The sequence below is a fragment of the Scardinius erythrophthalmus genome (genome assembly GCF_964197995.2).
Source record: "Scardinius erythrophthalmus genome assembly, chromosome: 25".
Lineage (NCBI taxonomy): Eukaryota > Metazoa > Chordata > Actinopteri > Cypriniformes > Leuciscidae > Scardinius > Scardinius erythrophthalmus.
Window position 1 is genome coordinate 24,319,936 of NC_138245.1, and position 19,462 is coordinate 24,339,397.

The 19,462-nt window shown below is 36.9% G+C and overlaps 1 protein-coding gene across 1 annotated transcript in view; it reads left to right on the plus strand.

Annotated features, from left to right (window-relative positions):
- Positions 1 to 19,462, plus strand: part of cacna1ab (calcium channel, voltage-dependent, P/Q type, alpha 1A subunit, b) — a 128,453-nt gene that overhangs the window by 58,632 nt on the left and 50,359 nt on the right. Inside the window, exons 5-20 of the mRNA XM_081357152.1 lie at positions 11,429 to 11,520; positions 11,601 to 11,753; positions 11,841 to 12,016; positions 12,107 to 12,210; positions 12,589 to 12,704; positions 12,903 to 12,944; positions 13,049 to 13,135; positions 13,253 to 13,459; positions 13,644 to 13,756; positions 13,951 to 14,063; positions 14,485 to 14,616; positions 14,750 to 14,822; positions 15,003 to 15,120; positions 16,804 to 16,871; positions 17,011 to 17,117; positions 19,251 to 19,383. Of these exons, the coding sequence (XP_081213278.1) occupies positions 11,429 to 11,520; positions 11,601 to 11,753; positions 11,841 to 12,016; positions 12,107 to 12,210; positions 12,589 to 12,704; positions 12,903 to 12,944; positions 13,049 to 13,135; positions 13,253 to 13,459; positions 13,644 to 13,756; positions 13,951 to 14,063; positions 14,485 to 14,616; positions 14,750 to 14,822; positions 15,003 to 15,120; positions 16,804 to 16,871; positions 17,011 to 17,117; positions 19,251 to 19,383 (1,834 nt within the window). The remainder of the gene's footprint in view (positions 1 to 11,428; positions 11,521 to 11,600; positions 11,754 to 11,840; positions 12,017 to 12,106; positions 12,211 to 12,588; positions 12,705 to 12,902; positions 12,945 to 13,048; positions 13,136 to 13,252; positions 13,460 to 13,643; positions 13,757 to 13,950; positions 14,064 to 14,484; positions 14,617 to 14,749; positions 14,823 to 15,002; positions 15,121 to 16,803; positions 16,872 to 17,010; positions 17,118 to 19,250; positions 19,384 to 19,462) is intronic.

Here is a 19,462-nt window from a genome sequence, read left to right on the forward strand (position 1 = left end):
ATTGTCTGCCAGGAGAAAATCTGAGGGTACACTTAAAAATTTTTGATGTAGGATTTTCTCTCAGAAATTGCTAGTGAAGTTCATAAATAATTACAAAGAAATGGCAAGTAACACTGAAATTGTATTGTAATTGAAAGTATTTTCTTGTAAACCTCCAGTAATCTTGGAAACTTTGGAAAATAAGGTTTTACAATGTACTGTATGAATGCCTAAAGTAACAACCAGTGCCAGAATTTAACAAAAATTAAATCATTAATTTGCCCCTAAGATTCATTTGCTCTCTAACTATGTATTAACGCATTACGTTTTCCCATTAATCTCAAGTACTTCAATTGAATCAGTCCATCAAAATCATTTTTATATATAGTTTCTAAATATAGAATATTATGCTTAAAATATTATAATATTTGTGTTATAATAGTAATATAAAATACACAAAGTTTGGGGTCTATATTATTTTATTTATGTTTTTGAATGATTGTCACCAAGGCTGCATTATTTAATCAAAAATACAGTAAAAACAGTAATATGGAACTATTATTACAATTTATACCATGGTCTGGGTGAATACTCGATTCTGATTGGCTGCAAGGTGTCCATTAAAAAGTGATAGAGGACACCTTGTAAATAAACCGTCAGGCGTAACCAGGGAAACCAAGTTATTGTTTGTAAAAACTTAAGATTTCGATTGTAAAACTAATTAAAATATAAACTAATGTTTTAAAAATGTGTTATTTGGCAAGTGACCATGGTATAAGCGGGTTAATGCCCGACGAGGTGTCCATTGTCAGGTATTAATGGACTTCGGCGGAGGACCTCCGCTGCGCGTCGGACAGTTCACGCCTCGCCGTCGTCCATTAATACCTGACAATGGACACCTCGTCGGGCATTAACCCTTACTTAAATGATCTGTTTTCTGTTTTAATATATTTAAAAATATATTTTTTTCCTGTGATGGAATAAATGGATGGAATCAGCATCATTACTCCAGTCTTCAGTGACATACGATCCTTCAGAAATCATCCTACTATGCTGATTGGTTGCTCAAGTAACATTTATTATTATTATCAATGTTGAAAACAGTTGTGTTGCTGCTTACATTTTTGTGGAAACTAGCACTGTCACTAACGTTTATTTTGGTAATCAAGTAATCGTCGATTATTCTGCCGATTAATCAGATAACTTTTTTTGTGGTAAAAAAATTAGACCTAAGCCTTTAAAATGTCTTTATATATATATATATATATACATTTAATTCAAATGTTCACTTAATCTTTAATATTTGGCCATTTCTTTATGATAGAAATGCTACAGCCACTGTAATTTCTTGAACAAGAACATGTAGACAGCAAAGCATGCAAACTCAGAGCGAGGGTTTAAACTTTTATTTTAAAATCGCGATGAACAGTTCGCATTTTTAGAAACACGATATTCTCCTGTGCTGGCGTAGGTTTATAAATGATTTACCTGGCAAATCTGACGAAATAGTGCACATTGCATTCCCAGATCAAAGTGTATAAGCAAACCAAACTCACAGCATATGCAGAGATGGAGTTTGAGATGCATATATATATATATATATATATACACTCATGTCATTTTAACTTTTTTTTATTTATTTATTAATTTTTTTTTTTTTTGTTTAATTAGCTATATACTTATTTTTTACTGACGCTATAATGCAGATGTTACTCTCTGTGTCATTTAATTGCCCCTTGGGGATGAATAAAGTGTTTTGATTGATTGATTGATTGATATATATATATATATATATATATATATATATATATATATATATATATATATGCATCTCAAACTCCAAACTCCATATATATATATATATAAATGATAATAGTTGCAACAGTACTTGAATTTAATCGAGGAATCTTGACACCCATAGTGGAAACCATCTTTCAGGATTCTTTAAATAGAAAGTTTAAAGGAGCAGAATTTATTTTAAATAGAAATAATTCGATTACATTTCAATCCATACATATTTACTATCACTTTTGATAAGTTGAATGCATCCTTGAGCAATAAAAGTTTTAATTTCCTAAAAAAAAAAAGTTTCCTAAATAAAATAAAAAGTAGACTAATGCACATATGGGGCAACACTTTTGCCCACACATTTTAAATTTCTGGGGCATTTTTGTAACTTTGCCCAAAAGCTTAGTTAATTTCTGACACTGGTAACAAAATGGTTTACCTCAGTAAGCAACATGATTGTGGCTATCATTCATGTCTGTAGCACAAATAGTGCAGGTCAAGTTATGCACCCAGGTGTAATGCTGAGAGTTAAGGGCTAATCTAAATCCATAACCTTAAGTGTGAGCAATAATAACAGGGATATCAGCATTATCAATGACTAAGAGACTATAAGAAAGAAAGCTAAGTCAAGGAGGAGGAGAATACCATTTAGGAACAGTTGATAATTTTTAAGGAATTAAGTTATATCATCTTCCCAGTGGTGAAAATGGACTCTTCCAGCAGTCTGTCGCCATGCTGATCAGATCACACTCTCACACAGACGCCCGATATGAGAAGTTAACAAAGAAGAAACCTATTCCACCACTAACAAGAGGCCTATTTTACAAACTTTGGTACAAGAAAATAGATTGTGATACCAGATCCTTGTCGCACTCCCCAAACAAACACCCTCACATACCGCACAAATGCACTGTATTCCCAGATGCCCCGGCCTGAGTGTACAGCATTGAATAATGTAGAGTTCGGCTGCATATCAGGATGACCTACATTCAGCACGAACGAAAAGCTGGAGGATTCCTGCGCTGTTTTGTTGCAGGAACCAGCTGTTTTCTGGTGCCGGCAACATGTAGAGGACGTGCTAATGAGGTGGACTTTATGTAGTCAACGGTTAAACTGCAGATAAGTATGACACTGTGGTCAGTCAGTGAATTCTCACCATATAAAAGGGGGAGGGAAGGGAGATCAATCGAAAGGGGACACTTTATCTCTCACTCCTGGCCTGGTTGCCGCAGCAATACCGAGATTCCATCAATGACAGAGGTCCGTTGCCGTGGCAACGGTTATGAATGAGAGAAGGCTGGTAACCGTGGAGACTCCGTAAAAGAGGAATCGCCGGTTGCTATGGTGATGCCGTGAATGGGGAGAGACCTGGTGGCGTGATGTTGGAGAGAGACTTCCACGATCGTCATCCACATCTTCATTTTTTTTTTAAGTAAATGAGCAAGACAACACAGAATCTATTCTTAGAAACATTCTTAAAGCATACACATATGAACGTAATATGTATTATCATACACAAATAGACTGTAAACAATATTTGCCATTTCACTAACTTCAACCAGATATAGCCACGCCCTTTCTCCAAATCAGAAAATCCTTCCTGTCAATAATTTTTCATGGGTTGTGATATGTCTTTCAAGGGTGCTTTAATTTTTTGAAGTTACGTTACAAACACAACACCTACAGTGCAATAGAGGAGAGAAGGAGTGATAAACTGGTGTTGGGAGAAAAAGTAAAAAAGAGAAAGTCCTTTCTTCACTGTGTGTGCTCTGATTGATTGTCAGGTTTTCCCCAGCAGACGAAGGCCTTGACGCTCCTGTGAATCCCTCACTCCCTTCCTCCATCTCACCTTGTCATCGTCCTCTCCCTGGGGCCGGGATGCTCTTTCTCTTTACCTCTCTCTCTGTTGCTCTGTCATTCTCAGGGCTAACTGTGTGTCTTTCAATCTTTTCTCACCAGTGTGTCCCAAATCACACTTTATTCCCTTCACAGGACCCTCCCACTGGTGCTGAGAGAGAGGGCAGTGACTACCTCATATAACACTGTGAGAAGTGTTCTTTCAATAAAACTTGGCTGCCTATACAGTAGAGATGCGAAGAAAATGTTGAAATCGGTGCTACCAAACTAGAGAAAACAGAGATAACAGGCTTCCCTTTTGCCAAATCGGTAGGGAAACCTCAACACCCATAATGCACTGGGCATTTTGCACTTTACGGCCACCCCCACCAGTCTGATATGGATATGCTTGAGCAGAGTCAAATACCACATTGCTTTAGTAACAAATACTTCTTAGCAAACTTTTAGTCATAATGGTGTCGACTTGTATTGTTCCTGCGTGCAAGAATTCAAAGAGTAAACGTTTAGTGGGAGTGAGTTGCTTCCAGGTTGAAGGATCCAGAGAATTGTAGGCAGCGGCTAAAGGCTGAAAAGTATCGTAACTAATTTACTTTACTAATTTAATGAACATATAAGAATAATTCTGGGTAAGAAACAAGTTTTGTTTCATTGTTTATTGACTACAGATATAATTTTTTAAACAATTTCATGTGCATTTCTTAATATTGTACAATACTTTTTCAGACACATTTTCAATATTAAATATATTGGGAAATGCACATAACTGATTGTAAAGAAGTGGAATTTTACTTTATTTAAGAAAACCTATATATACGTGTGTATATATATATATATATATATATATATATATATATACTAGTGCTTATCAACGTTAACGATACTTTTTTCAGTTTAACATGTTAAATATATATAAATATTGTAGAATAAGAAGGACACAGTCACATGTTCTGTAAAGTGAGCACAAGTGTAATCGAATGAAAGCACTTAACTAAAGTTTATGTGTTTAACTTTACCAAATGTAACTTTCTGAATGAATGTTCAAATAAAGTTTAGCTTATTAGCGGTCGAAAACATGCTCAAATATGTGAACCAGGGTTATTATAGTTAACTGAAATCATAAAAAAATATTTGAAATAAAATAGACATTTACTGAATTAAAATAAAATGCTAATACTTAAACTTAAACTTATGGAAGCTTGTTTCCGCCACTGAATAAAACATTTTAACCCCCTGAGGTCGACGGTATCGCCGGCGATACCAGCTCGCTTTTTTTTTATCAGTGTAAAAGAAACTCATGAATACTCTGTTGACTTTGATTTTCCATAGGAGTTCCATACATCAATCGATTCTGTTAAATGTGTATTATTTTTGTGTATACTCACAATAAAAACATAGTGTTGTGCTTTTCGACAAATAAAGAAAAATTAACACGAAGCAAGTTCTGCCTTCTCTCTGTCCGTGTAGTCCATTCTGAAACGCGTCCGAAAATGAACCATAACTCAGTGAATACTTCTCACACATACAAGTGATATATGTCTTTATGAAGCTTGAAATCTCTTCTTTTAAATGAAGTAATTTATATAAAAAACAAATATTCTCATCTTGTGAAATTTGTATTAAAAGAGAGCGATTCCAGTCGACCTAATTAGAGCTAATTCAAATGTAATGTGACTCCGCCCACGGAGAGCGTGTGCTATTCAAACGCAAATGGCTGAGGTAATCCGCGCAATCCTGTGAACGCCCCCATCAGCTCGAGAAAACCAAAACACAAGTTTATTCAGAACATTACTTGCTTACACCGTCTTGCAGCGCTGTGAGGAATAATGAGGAATACGAGGAATACGAGCTGAGGAATACTAGTAAGTTTTTCCTTCTCGGGTTTCTGTTTATTGACGAATGAACGGCATGCGCTCTGTTTTTTCTCCATTATGGACGCGAGCTCTAAAAAAAAAACCACTAAAAGACTTTCAAACTTTCACAGAGACCTCAAAACAGAAAGTACAAATCCTTTCTTTAAAACGAATTTCGTTTTGTATCAATTGTATCTTAATTTTAATAATTTTTTCATTAACAACTTTCCTGGATTTAAAGTAAATAAGCCTATCGTCAACGAATGATGATGTTTTAGCAAACTGTATTGCTATACTGAGATGAGTAAAAATCGACTGAAATATGTTGAAATAAAATGTTGGCTATTTGTATAAGCAACGTAAACTGCAAATTAACATTTATATGCCCTAATATTTCATGAAAACAACTTTACAGTCAGGCGAAATATGAAAGACAACATTTTGTTTAGTAGATTTGGGTACAGTTTTTACTGTAGAATATACTGCCTCGTCAAATAAGCTTTTGTTTAGCAATTTCTATATATAAAATAGCCTAATATTTTTGTCAAAAATAGTCATCAACTAAGATGTTAGCTGTTCCAATGTTGGCTATATTCAAAGTAATGAATACATAGATAAAATGTAGGCCTATAATCTTTCTCTTTTTTTACAAAGAAAGAGTACACTTGAAATATTGTTGAAATTGTAATTATTGTTGTAATTGTAACCTTTTTAATAAAATAGCACAACATATGTACAAGATAGATGTAAGCAAAATCTTAAATGGTCAATATAAGTCTTCTTCTAAATATCTTTTGTCCAAGCATTGTGGCTCAGCCAGTTTCACACCTGTGTGAATGGCTCATCATTATGCAGAGTGGGTGGTAATTCAGGTGAAAACCACTCCTCGTTCACGCCCCCTCGCATATTGGCTTTCCAAGCAAAACCTGTTTTACATCAATTTAAATCAATGTATGGTTTTATTTGAACGATAAAGCAAGACTATTTTCACATAATTTTGAAGAAAAAACTATAGGCGACGACATCCATTGGTCAAAAGTCTTATTGACACATATTTACTATGTGTTTTGTGGCCTTAATTCAGAAATTTTAGTTTTTAGTTTTTTCAATATCCACGCATAAACATTATTCTCTCAAAAATTAAAACATGTACATACACGTGGCTCACATATTATGGTAGCCCTGTTTGTGCTTTATAGAGTGAATTTACACCTTTGCCATTAATATGTTTATAAGCAACTGAAAAAAGCACAAATGTAAGAGCATGTCAGAACATCTCAAGGGCCCAGAAAACCGCTCAGACTCCAGAGGGTTAAAAGATAATTGCGACTTTTTATCTCACAATTGCGAGTTTACGTCACAAGTCAGAATTGCGTGATATAAAGTCGCAATTGCGAGACTAAAAGTCAGAATTCTGACTTTATAACACGCAATTGTGACTTTATTTCACGCAATTCTGACTTTATATCTCAGAATTCTGACTTTAAAACACGCAATTGTGACTTTATTTCACGCAATTCTGACTTTATATCTCAGAATTCTGACTTTAAAACACGCAATTGCGACTTTATTTCACGCAATTCTGACTTTATACCTCAGAATTCTGACTTTAAAACACGCAATTGCGACTTTATTTCACGCAATTCTGACTTTATATCTCGCAATTCTGAGAAATAAAGTCAGAATTGTGAGATATAAAGTCAGAATTGCGTGAAATAAAGTCAGAATTCTGAGATATAAAGTCAGAATTCTGAGATATAAAGTCAGAATTGCGAGATATAAAGTCGCAATTGCGTCTTATATAGAATTTATCCTAAAACTATAATAGTATCCTAATGATAGTAAAATAACACTGAAGTGAACTTGAATGCTAGTTTGTTGCATTCTTAGTGCTGCCACTACGGATGCTATAACTAGTTATTCAGAGCTACAGTTTAGAGGTAATCTTGCTGAGTAAGTTAGTTAAACTGACATTTACAGCTAGATGCCTTGTATATCACTGGAGATGGGTTGTCATTGGCTTTTTTGACTGGGCCAATAAGCATCCACCTAGCAACCAAATAGCAATGTGCTAAAAACCACTCAGAACATATTAGCAATCACACCCACAATAGAATCATGTTTTTCCATGGCCAACCACTATATACTCGCATATGTTCTTCAGAAATTTTTTTTAAACAAATTGTTATTCATCAATCCTAAATTGTCCCTATTTCAGTATTGGCCAGTTAGTGTTGTGTTCAAAATAACATCCTATGAAAGGCACTTTCTTTGACAGCTCACAACAGAGAGTTCTTATCAGCCAAATAGATTTGGACAGGCCCGCTCTTCTACTCTAACCCGAGAGCAGGGGCTACAGCCTTTCATTTCAAACTTTTGCACATATACACACTCTTTTCCTCTCTCCATCTGTCTCAGACTTGTACACGCTAACACACACATACACGTCAGTCCACTCTTCCATCAAAAATACCACAGGCCTTTTAGTGTGTAGTAGGATATGAGCGCTGTCAGCGGTGCTCTGTTATTCTGACTGCACTTACTGTACATAAAGTGTTCTTCACCGCCTGACCGGGAGGCAGTTTATTCCTTCCCGCATCTAAGTATTCACTGTTCCACAAAAATAAAGTGTAAACTGATCTTATATCAGCAGCCAAAGCACTTTAGTCCTGATCTCAGATCCGTTCTTTAAGTGTTGAATGTAGATTTGCGTCTGTCTTAGGCTTATTTAATCACACGAGATGGGTCATAAATAGGTGTTATTTGTTACGTGAGACAGCAGATATATGTAAATGAATTACTGACCGTTTCATCCAAATATCTCAGTTGGGTTTGCTGAAAGAGGGCACAGTCTGCTGATCTGTGATCAGGTTTTCAATTTAGGTTTGGTTGTGAATATTCTAGACAGATCTTATATGCTTATTATATAGGGTTGGCGCCATCTCCTCCTCATTCTCAAAACATTATTGCACCATGTGACATCACAAATTAACTAATATGATTCATTGATTGAATTAGTCACAATGTTCTTGCCAATGGAACGGCTTAACAGAAAGAGCTGAAAAAGCAGAAGACATTAGAGAATGAGTCAGGAGACAAGTTTGCTGCATTCTGTCCAGTCTCGCTTAAGTCCATCCATCCAACCATTCTCTCTCTTTTCTTTAAGCTTACGTAGGTGTTTGCTGCATGTGATGGTAGAGCAGTTAAAGGCCTATTGACTGAGCCAGTGGCTGGCGCTCTAGATCATAACCACTAATGAATGAGCTCTTAGCAACATTGGCATCGCTGCATATACAGGCGACAGCAGAAGGGAGTGAAAATGTGTTGGAAAAAGAGCAAGACCTGCTAAATCCTGAATTCAGTGTCATTGCTCAACTATAACTTTTTCTTTTGACTACAGATATAATTTTTCTAGAATTTTCAACCCATTTGTATGCATTTCTCAATACTGAGAACACTTTTTCATCCAAATTTTCAATAATATTGACAATTCTTAAATAAAAACTGTAGATTTAAAAATCATGGTTTCCCCTTTATGGTTGAATCACAGAAGCTACACCAGTTACCTTTGCCAAGAGATTCAATTTATTATGTATCATGTGTCAGACAGAGAGAAACAAGCATAAGAATAAGGCTACATGAGAGGTCTTCATCCCAGATTTCTCTGTTCTCCATTCCTTTATCTTCTCATCCCATCATACTAGATGTAAATGGTTTCTCTGGCTTTATGTTTCTCTGCCATTAAGGTTCTCATGCCTCTACCCTCATAGCTTTGTTTCTCCTATGCCTCTGTTTCTCCTATGCCTCTACCCTCATAGCTTTGTTTCTCTGAGGTGGTACAGTAAGGTTGAGCTTATATACATTACAGAGCAGCTTCCTTTTAAGGTAACAAACATGTAGCTTAAGCTTTAAAAATGGAACGTATATGTCATACGAACACATGGCACAATTCACTTCCATATTAAGAAACTATCTCTGTTGTTTACATCAGTTGCATCAGTTGAACACATGTTACAATGTACACACCCTGTACAAAATATAGCTCATCCACCTGTCTCATGTGACATGATCTTCACATGGTTCATGCTATCTATAGTCTCCTCATGCACTGAACACATGCATAACTCTGGCTTGACAAAATACATTATGAAATTATGAATAAAAATGAATAAAGAAAAATAATACAAATACGTAACATTAAACAGTAAATTTTTCAGTCTTCAAAAACAATATTAAAATGGATTCCGAATTTTTTTTCCCATCCAACAGGCCAATAGTGTCCCACAAATGAAGAATCACTGCACCCCGAGTCAAGTCAAGTCAAGTCATCCTCATTTATATAGCGCTTTTAACAATGTAGATTGTTTCAAAGCAGCTTTACAGAGACAAACGTATAATTTAGGGTAACAGAGATTGTTTTGGCTTTATAGAGGTTCTTTAATAAAGTTATTTTCCAGCTAAAGTTAGTTTTGATTGATTCGCTTCCGTCGCAACGATCATTTGTTATTTTAGTGTGAGCGCGCACACACACACATGTCTGGTTCACTATTTTTGTGGGGACTCTCCATAGACTTAATGGTTTTTATACTGTACAAACTGTATATTCTATCTCCTTACACTAACCCTACCCCTAAACCTACCCATCACAGAAAACTTTCTGCATTTTTACATTTTCAAAAAAATATAATTTAGTATGTTTATTAACCCATTTCCCTCATGGGGACCGCTGGCTGGTCCCCACAATGGAGGTGATCTCAGGTTTTACTATCCTTTTGGGACATTTGGTTTCCACAATGTAATATAAATCAAACGCACACACACACATGTAAAGTCACCAAGACATCAATATTTAAGTTTTTTTGAATTTTGGATGAATATGTTAGCCTTACGGTTATCTATAAGCTAGTGTGCTCCAAAACAATAACAAAATTCGCATTTAGAAGATATAAGCATTTAAAATTACAGTCTCTCACTTCCACCAATATGGATCAATGATTTTGATGACATCACTCTGCACTTCAGCTTCTCATCAGATTTTCTGTCCAATCAAATGTTCTGTAGAATCTAAAGCGTCCCGCCCCCTACATTTTAAATAGATGAAAATCAACGAAATCGACTGATGCGACGAAAATCAGTCAATTGTTCACACATTTACTATTTTCTAAATGGTGAATGGCACATAGTGCACAATATGGGAAGGCAACTATTCAGACAGTGTAAGTATGCTTTCCATTGGGGCAAATTAAGTATGGTTTCACATTAGGGTTAATCGAATCGCCGCAGTGCGCACACAGTGTGCTCCGGTCCAGAGACACTATAGCAAAGAGTGGATCATATGCGCGTGTCAGCGCATACCAGAAAATGTATCAGACCCATTTGAATTCTGCACAGAAAGCTATATTTTAAAGAGGTATGGAGGAGATTAGGAGGAGAAACGGTTAGAGATAAGGAGGAAACTGCGGCTTTACCGAGCTGAACGGCTCTGATATAAACTAAACGCTATTGGCTATTTTAAAAAGGGGAGGAGCTATTCAGTATGTCCAGCCCTGTCGCCCTGTTTCAGTAGAAATTACATCAACATGTTGAATAATGCTGCGCATTTCAAGGCACTTCAGTGGGCCTTTAAAGATCAGATGATCAGACCAGTGTGTGATGTGAGAACAGAGTAGTGTGTGATCAATTATTTACCTGCTATTGACCTCTTCTCAGGTTAGTGTGTATGCATGTGACTATACTATTGTTTGGGTCCAAATTTCTCCCCATAAATGAGATAATATGACAAAACTTCCTTCGAAAGAGATGTGAAGAAGTCATAATAAAAAAAAATAAAAAAAAAACATCCTGATAAACCGATGACTGAATCCGAATGAAAGAGCAGAAAGTAGATTAAAGCTGTTAGGTTTAATGAGCATGTATTAACTGTTTGTTTTTCTGCCTCCTTTTCTCTGTTTCAGTATCCTGTCCTCCGTGGGGTCAGAATTAGACCTGCGGACATTGCGAGCAGTCAGAGTGTTGCGGCCACTAAAATTGGTGTCAGGAATTCCAAGTGAGTGTTCTTTCTGTCTGCATTGATCAATGTCTGACAGAGCTCTTTGTGCAACATGCAATAATGTCATTACTCTCCAGGCCTGCAGGTGGTGCTGAAGTCTATCATGAAGGCCATGATTCCACTTTTGCAAATTGGCGTGCTCTTATTTGTGGCCATCCTTATGTTTGCCATTATTGGCCTGGAGTTCTACATGGGCAAATTCCACCAAACATGCTACGACAATGTCACATGTGAGCTTTTCCTTAAAGACAAAAGAAAATCAGTTGACCTTTGAATTGTATGCCTTTTACCAAAACCTGTGCATTTACATTATTCAGTTGAGATTTTTGACGAACAGCCCTGTGGTGCTCGAAGCTGTCCGGACTATTCGTTGTGTATGGGATACTGGATCGGGCCAAACTATGGCATCACACAGTTCGACAATGTCCTTTTTGCAGTGCTCACTGTTTTCCAGTGCATCACCATGGAGGGTTGGACGGACATGCTTTATTACGTAAGAGCAAAAGCCAATGATTTAACACTGATTCCATTTTTTAAAATTGGATCTAGATGACAATATTTGATAAATATTTGTGTATTACAGAGCAATGATGCCTTAGGGAGTTCATGGAACTGGATGTACTATGTTCCCCTCATCATCATAGGATCCTTTTTTATGCTTAATCTGGTGTTGGGTGTCCTTTCAGGGTAATATCTTTCTATCTATCTATCTATCTATCTATCTATCTATCTATCTATCTATCTATCTATCTATCTATCTATCTATCTATCTATCTATCTATCTATCTATCTATCTATCTATTGTCTTGTGTGTCATCTATCAATCGGTCTATTGATTGTTCTTTTATTCATCTATGTCTATTTATATCTGTCTATCTGTTGTTCTATTTGCATATTGTTCTATTGTTCTATCAATCATACTACCTATTTATTGTTCTATCGTGTCTGTTGTTCTATCTATTGTTCCATCCATCCATCATTTGTATAAAACGTTCCTATATTTGTTTTTGATTAATAAGTTGCTAACTATATAGGTATCTTTCTGTCCGTCTGTTTTCCCCCCAGCGAGTTTGCTAAAGAAAGAGAGCGTGTGGAGAACAGGAGCGAGTTCCTCAAGCTCAAACGTCAGCAGCAGATAGAGAGAGAACTCAATGGATATCTGGAATGGATTTGCAAAGCAGGTCTGTGCATAAAGGACATAAACAAATGCATAGATATAAATGAATGTCCTGAATTATCTGCAGAATGTAACCATTCGTTTATACTGGTTTGGACCTGTTTGTGTTTTTGCATAAAGAAAATGCATCTAAAAATACTGGAAACTTAAAATTTTGTATACATCCAGCATTTTTCAATACTCTCTCTGTCTCTTTTTTCAGAGGAGGTCATACTCGCTGAGGATGACAATGGCCCCGGTGACAGTATGAATGTTCCTGTTTTGTGCATGCTAAACAAAGAATTTAAACATGCTGTAATGTCTAAAATGCAGTAATAATTCACACTCCCTCGATGTGTTTTTGCCCAGGATCTCGTCGCAGGCCCACATTAAAGAAAAACAAAGCTGACCTTTTAAATCCAGAAGAAGGAGAGGACCACATGGGAGATGCAGTTGGTAAGAATCATTCAGATCATATAGGAAAGCAACTATGATTATTGAATGTTTCTTTAATTTGTAACACAGAGGAAGTGATCTGAATGTTGTCACAATGTTATGTGCGTATGTTCTCAGGGTCGCCTTTTGCTCGTGCGAGCATAAAGAGCGGGAAGGGTGACGGAACTCCGTTTAATAAGAAAGAGCGCCGTTTTCGCTTCTTCGTTCGAAAGATTGTAAAGACTCAGGCGTTCTACTGGACCGTCCTCAGCCTGGTGGGACTCAACACACTGTGCGTGGCCGTCGTACACTACGATCAGCCCGAGCTACTGTCAGACTTCCTCTGTGAGTTGTTTGTTTGTACATTTGTTATAGTGGCAGCTATTTTTGAATTTGACCAGCATTATTTCCCATTGTTCATTTCACTCCTCAAATAGTTTTCGGTTTTCTCTACTTTTGCTGTCAATAAACTCCTTACTCGCCTCTGTTTTCTTTTATCCCACTTTCTGTCTTTTCTCTCTTTCTCCAGATTATGCTGAGTTCATTTTCCTAGGCCTCTTTATGTCAGAGATGCTGATTAAGATGTACGGACTGGGGACGCGTCCTTATTTCCACTCCTCATTCAACTGTTTCGACTGTATCGTGAGTGCCCTTCTCTCTTGGCCCATTTAAAGTCTCACTTTCTCTCCCTTTCGCTTTTTTTTTTTTTTATCTCTGCCTCTGTTTTTAACCTCCACAAGCCGCTGACCTACATTAGATGCAGACTTAAGTCCTTGTTGGCCAGTCCTTAGAGTGTTCCTTATTTGTTTTGGGATTTGACTGTGTACGTGTTTCAGGTCATCGTTGGCAGCATATTTGAGGTGTTCTGGGCCATGGTAAAGCCAGGGACGTCCTTTGGAATCAGCGTGTTACGAGCTCTCCGACTGCTTAGGATCTTCAAAGTCACCAAGTGCGTTCTGTTGCTTTCATTCAATCTCTGAGTCACCCATCATTTAGATTTTTGTGTTGTCCCCCTCTTGAGATTTGAACCAAGAACAAGATTACACTGCTGATTTTTCATGTCTTCAGTTGGGGTTTGTTTAGATTAAAGGAATAGTTCAAGCAAAAATTGTTTTCTCATCCTCACATCTCCAAACTTCTTTTAACATGGAATACAAAAAGAGATCATGCTCTTTTCCATACAATGAAAGTCATTGGAAACTGGGGCTTTCAAGCACCAAATCAAATGCTATATTCCACATCTTATTTGTCTGAAGAAAATACTGGAATTAAGCCATTTGTCAATTTTGAGTTTGAAGCAACGTCAGGGGAATAAATGATATTAGAATTTTAGTGTTTACTATATTCCTCTGTCTCTCTGTGTTTTTCAGATACTGGGCGTCTTTGCGTAATCTGGTAGTGTCTCTTCTGAGCTCCATGAAGTCCATTATCAGTTTACTTTTCCTTCTCTTCCTCTTCATCGTGGTCTTTGCTCTTCTCGGCATGCAGCTGTTCGGTGGACAGTCAGTATAGATCTACATTTCGCTGCCAACTCTCTTAATCAGTTTCTCAGTTATATACAGACAACCAATTATTATGCATAGCATGTTATCATTGTAAAAGTCCATTTGATGTTTTTTTCTATTTTTTTGCCAGGTTTAACTTTGAGCAAGGCACTCCTCCCACAAACTTTGATACTTTCCCTGCTGCCATTATGACAGTGTTTCAGGTAGGTTATGTTAGCTTCCAATACCTTGCAATCTGCCTACATATACAGCATTCTAAGGCACGTACAGATATAGAAAATAGCTAATTATTCTTAAAAGAACTTAGATTTTATGTGATAAAATAGACCACGTTTGTGTGTTTCAAGAGCACCTGTTTATATAGTATATATGTGTTTATATAGATTCTAACAGGAGAGGATTGGAACGTGGTGATGTATGATGGCATTGAGTCTCAGGGAGGGGTGGACAAAGGAATGATCTTCTCCGTATTCTTCATTGTCCTCACACTCTTTGGCAACTGTATCCTTCTTAATCACATACAAACACAAGCATTTTCGTTACTACATAATGGGTTGGTAAATTTTTCACCATGTACGCATTTATTTGATAAAAAATACAGTAGAAACAGTAATATTGTGAATTATTATTATTATAATTTATTTTAATATATGTTAAAATGTTATTTATATCTGTGATGACAGCTGAATTTTCCGCTGCCATTACTCTTGTTTTCAGTGTCACATGATCCTTCAGAAATCATGCTGATTTGGTGCTCAAGAAACATTTCTTATTATTATCAATGTTGAAAACTGCTTTTATTATTTACCATAATCAATTTTTTTCAGGAATCTTTGGTGAGTAGAAAGTGCTGGAACAGCATTTATTTGAAATAAATATTTATAGGACTTTTTTAAGTCTGCCTACATGATGTGAACTGATGAATTGGCAGTTATTGTTAGGCAAGGCAAGGCAAGTTTATTTATATAGCACATTTCATACACTATGGCAATTCAGAGTGCTTTACATAGAGAGGAATAAAAATAATCACAAAATAAAGGCAAGGAAAATTCAAACAGTTATTCAAAAAGGAATTATAATAATCACACTATAACAATTCATAGAGCTTTGCATAGAAAACAGACACAAAATAAAAGCAGCGGAAATTAAAACAGTTATAAAAAGGAATTGGTACAGTACTCATTCAGTAAAAGCACAGCTAAACAGAAGTGTTTTGAGTCTGGATTTGAATGTGACTACTGTAGGAGCACATCTGATCTCTTCAGCTGCGGCTGACATAATAGCTAAAAGTGGACTCGCCATGCTTAGAGTAAACCCTTGGTATTTCTAGTTGATGTGATCCTAATGATCTGAGTGGTCTGTTGGGATTATATTCAGTGAGCAAGCATATCTCCAATGTATTGAGGTCCTAGGCATTGAGTGATTTATATACCAGTAATAATACTTTAAAATCAATCCTAAATGTAACTGGGAGCCAGTGTAAAGACCTGAGGACTGGTGTGATGTGTTCATGTGTTCTGGTTCTGCTCAGCGTTCTGTATGAGCTGCAACTGCTTTACGGTCTTTTTGGGAAGGCCAGTGAGGAGTCCATTACAGTAATCCACCCTGCTGGTGATGAAAGCATGCACAAGTTTCTCTAATTCTTGTCTGGAAACAAAGCATCTAATTCTTGCAATATTTTTGAGACGATAGTATGCTGATTTAGTTGACTACTGAAAGGTCTGACTCCAGAATCACACCGAGATTCCTGACTTGATTTTTAGTTGTTAGACCGCTAGCGTCAAGGTATGCGTTCACCTTGAGAACTTCATCTTTGTTTCCAAACGCAATGACTTCCATTTTGTCTTTGTTTAACTGAAGAAAGTTTTGGCACATCCAACTGTTGACTTCATCAATGCATTGGCACAAGGAGTCAATGGGGCTGTAATCGTTAGGCGATAGGGCTAAGTAGAGCTGTGTGTCGTCTGCAGTGGAATATCTGTAACTGAACTTTGGACTAGGGATGTCACAAGATAAGATATTTGTCAATGATGCTCAGGATCTGTTACGCACCAAATCTGCCATCGTCTTGTCAGTCATCTCTCTTTACTCTCATCACGTGATAAGTGAAATATGACACAGTGTCTGTGACAAACTTTGTAAAACACAACTACTGTCTGTTGTTTCTTAACCCTGTCCTCTCAGACACACTACTGAATGTATTCTTGGCTATCGCTGTGGACAACCTGGCCAATGCTCAGGAACTAACTAAGGTTAAACACAATTTCTCTGTCTCAGATTCAACATTCATGTAAATTTCTCCCCAGAACCATTTAGCTAATTTTTATATGCCATGCAGTGGTTAGCAGCTGTCACTACTGAACTTTTTTAATTTAATTTTTTATTTTCTAGGATGAACAACAAGAAGAGGAGGCCACATCACAAAAGCTTGCTCTCCAGAAAGCAAAAGAAGTTGCAGAAGTGAGCCCACTGTCTGCTGCCAACCTCTCTATTTCTGCGTGAGTTACTCTACACACTAAAAATCCACACCTTTACAAATACAGATACACACACAAGTTTGCCTGTCTATATGGGTATGTTTCTTTTGACTTCTACTTTTCTTAAAGGTGTATTGCAAAAATAATGACTGCTGTGGATCAAACAATCAGAATTCAGGGGACAAATTTTGCCAATGTTGTGCCCAAAAGTAATAGCTTGGTCAGAGATACACACACACACACACCATAGCAATGAAGCCATACCCAGTTCTTCATAAATATTCATGATCAAAAGGTGAAATTCTTACAAGACACCTCTGACACTCAGTGACTCGTAAATACCATGAATAGGCATATATATGCAAATGAGTCAAAATACACTTGCACATTAATGTGACAAACTGACATAATATAGAACACTTCAACGTTATTACTGTAAGAGGCCTTGTCTTATGTCACAGGAATTTGATTAGTTTAAATGCTTAAAGCCTAGCTTAACTGAGTTTAGCCCTATCAGCTTAACTTTATCATCGTGTTTGAGTAAATCCACTCTAATTCACTTTCCAGCAGACTTGCTTAAACCTGCTTGATCATATAGTATGAAACCCCCTTAGGACCATTTATGTTTTTGTTGTTAAGGGATAGTTCACCCAAAAATGGAAATATTTGTCATTTACAACTTTATGTTGTTCCAAATCCATATGACTTTGTTTTATTGCAAAGAACACAAAATGTAGATATTTTACAGAAGGCCTAAGCTGCTCTTTTCCTTGTGTTTGTAATGCAGACAGTAAACAGTGGCTGCCAAACCCCCCAAATAGACCAAAATAATACCAAGAATACCATGACAATGCATGACTATATAAGTATTTTGAAGGCATGCCTCAGAACACAAAATTAAATTTGCTGTTGAACTACCGTTGTATGTGTGGTATCTGTTTGTGACGTGGGTTTTTCTAAGGTGTTTGGTTCCTCATTAAATTCTTCATTCAGTTACTAAAAATGGTCAATAATGTTTTCATTTTTTTGTGTGTGCGTGTATGTGTGTGTGTTATAATCAACTAACACTTACACTATGACCTAACCAGGCATGATGCGACAAGTTTTCTGTGATAAAATTTGTCTTTCCACACTGAAAGTAAAACTGCCGAACGTCGTGAAACAATCAAGCAGAACATATTTGATGTTTAACACCGTTACATGGAGATTTAAGTCACTTTATTGTGTCTGATTAGGACATGGTTACACATTTATAGTGAAAATATACAGTTAGTCTATTTATTTTTGTTTAGTAAATAAATATGTTAATAACTTGACTGTGGTTAGTCAGATAGGTTTAAGGATAACTTGACACAAACCTGGAATTTGGAATAGTTAGTCTGCCAGCTAGCAGTTTTGAGAAGTTTTATATTTTCCTTATTTTAAAAAGCGCAAAATTCCTGGTTTATGCCAAGTCATCCCTAAACATGTTTGACTAACCAAACAAGTTACCTTCAGTGAACGGGACCCTGTGAGGCCTGTTCGCTTTGTCAGCTGTTTTCTGTGATAGTTGTGGCAGCGTTGTTTTTATGTTCCTTGTTTCACCCCCCTCTCCTCAGAGTTACAGTAAAATCTGAACGTATCGATGCCACAGACAGTTTACTGGACTGGTATTTATTTATTTACTTACTCATTTTTTTGTTCTGTATCCCTTTTTCTTTTGCTTTCCGCCTCCCTCATGTTTTGTATGGGTGTTTTTTTATGTTACCTGCTGCTGTAGCTGCAGTCTTGTGTTGTAGCACTGAGGCTGAGGTATCATTGGCTGTGATAACACACTGTCTCCTCCACAGCAGCATTGCAAGCACAGGGCTGCTTGTATCGCTGTTTTGGTCTCGATCCATCTCTGCCTTCCTCTCTCAGTCTGTCTGTCTGAACATGTCTCAGTGCTCAATGCTATTGTTCAGTATGTCCCCCCTCCTTCCCTTCCCCCTCCCCTTCACAGAATTCATGAGCCACATCCATGTTCTCTTGCTGGGGACTAAGGGACACTATCATTTCCTTCCACCCTGGGTCATTGCTCATAGGTGCTTTAGGGGAGGAACACTTAGGCATTTCTTCCTCCCTTGGTTAAAATCATTCTCTGTTTCTGTCTGTCTGTATTTCTTCACTCTGTAGTAAAGAGCAGCAGAAGAACTCAAAAGGTTCTAAGTCAGTGTGGGAGCAGCGCACGAGCGAGATTCGCAGACAGAACCTGATGACCAGCAGAGAGGCACTTTACAATGAACTCGATGCAGAAGATCACTGGAAGGTCAGAGACAATTCATAGATCCCGAACGAAGAGTGATGATGACATTTTTGTTTTTAGAAAGAAAGAAAGAAAGAAAGAA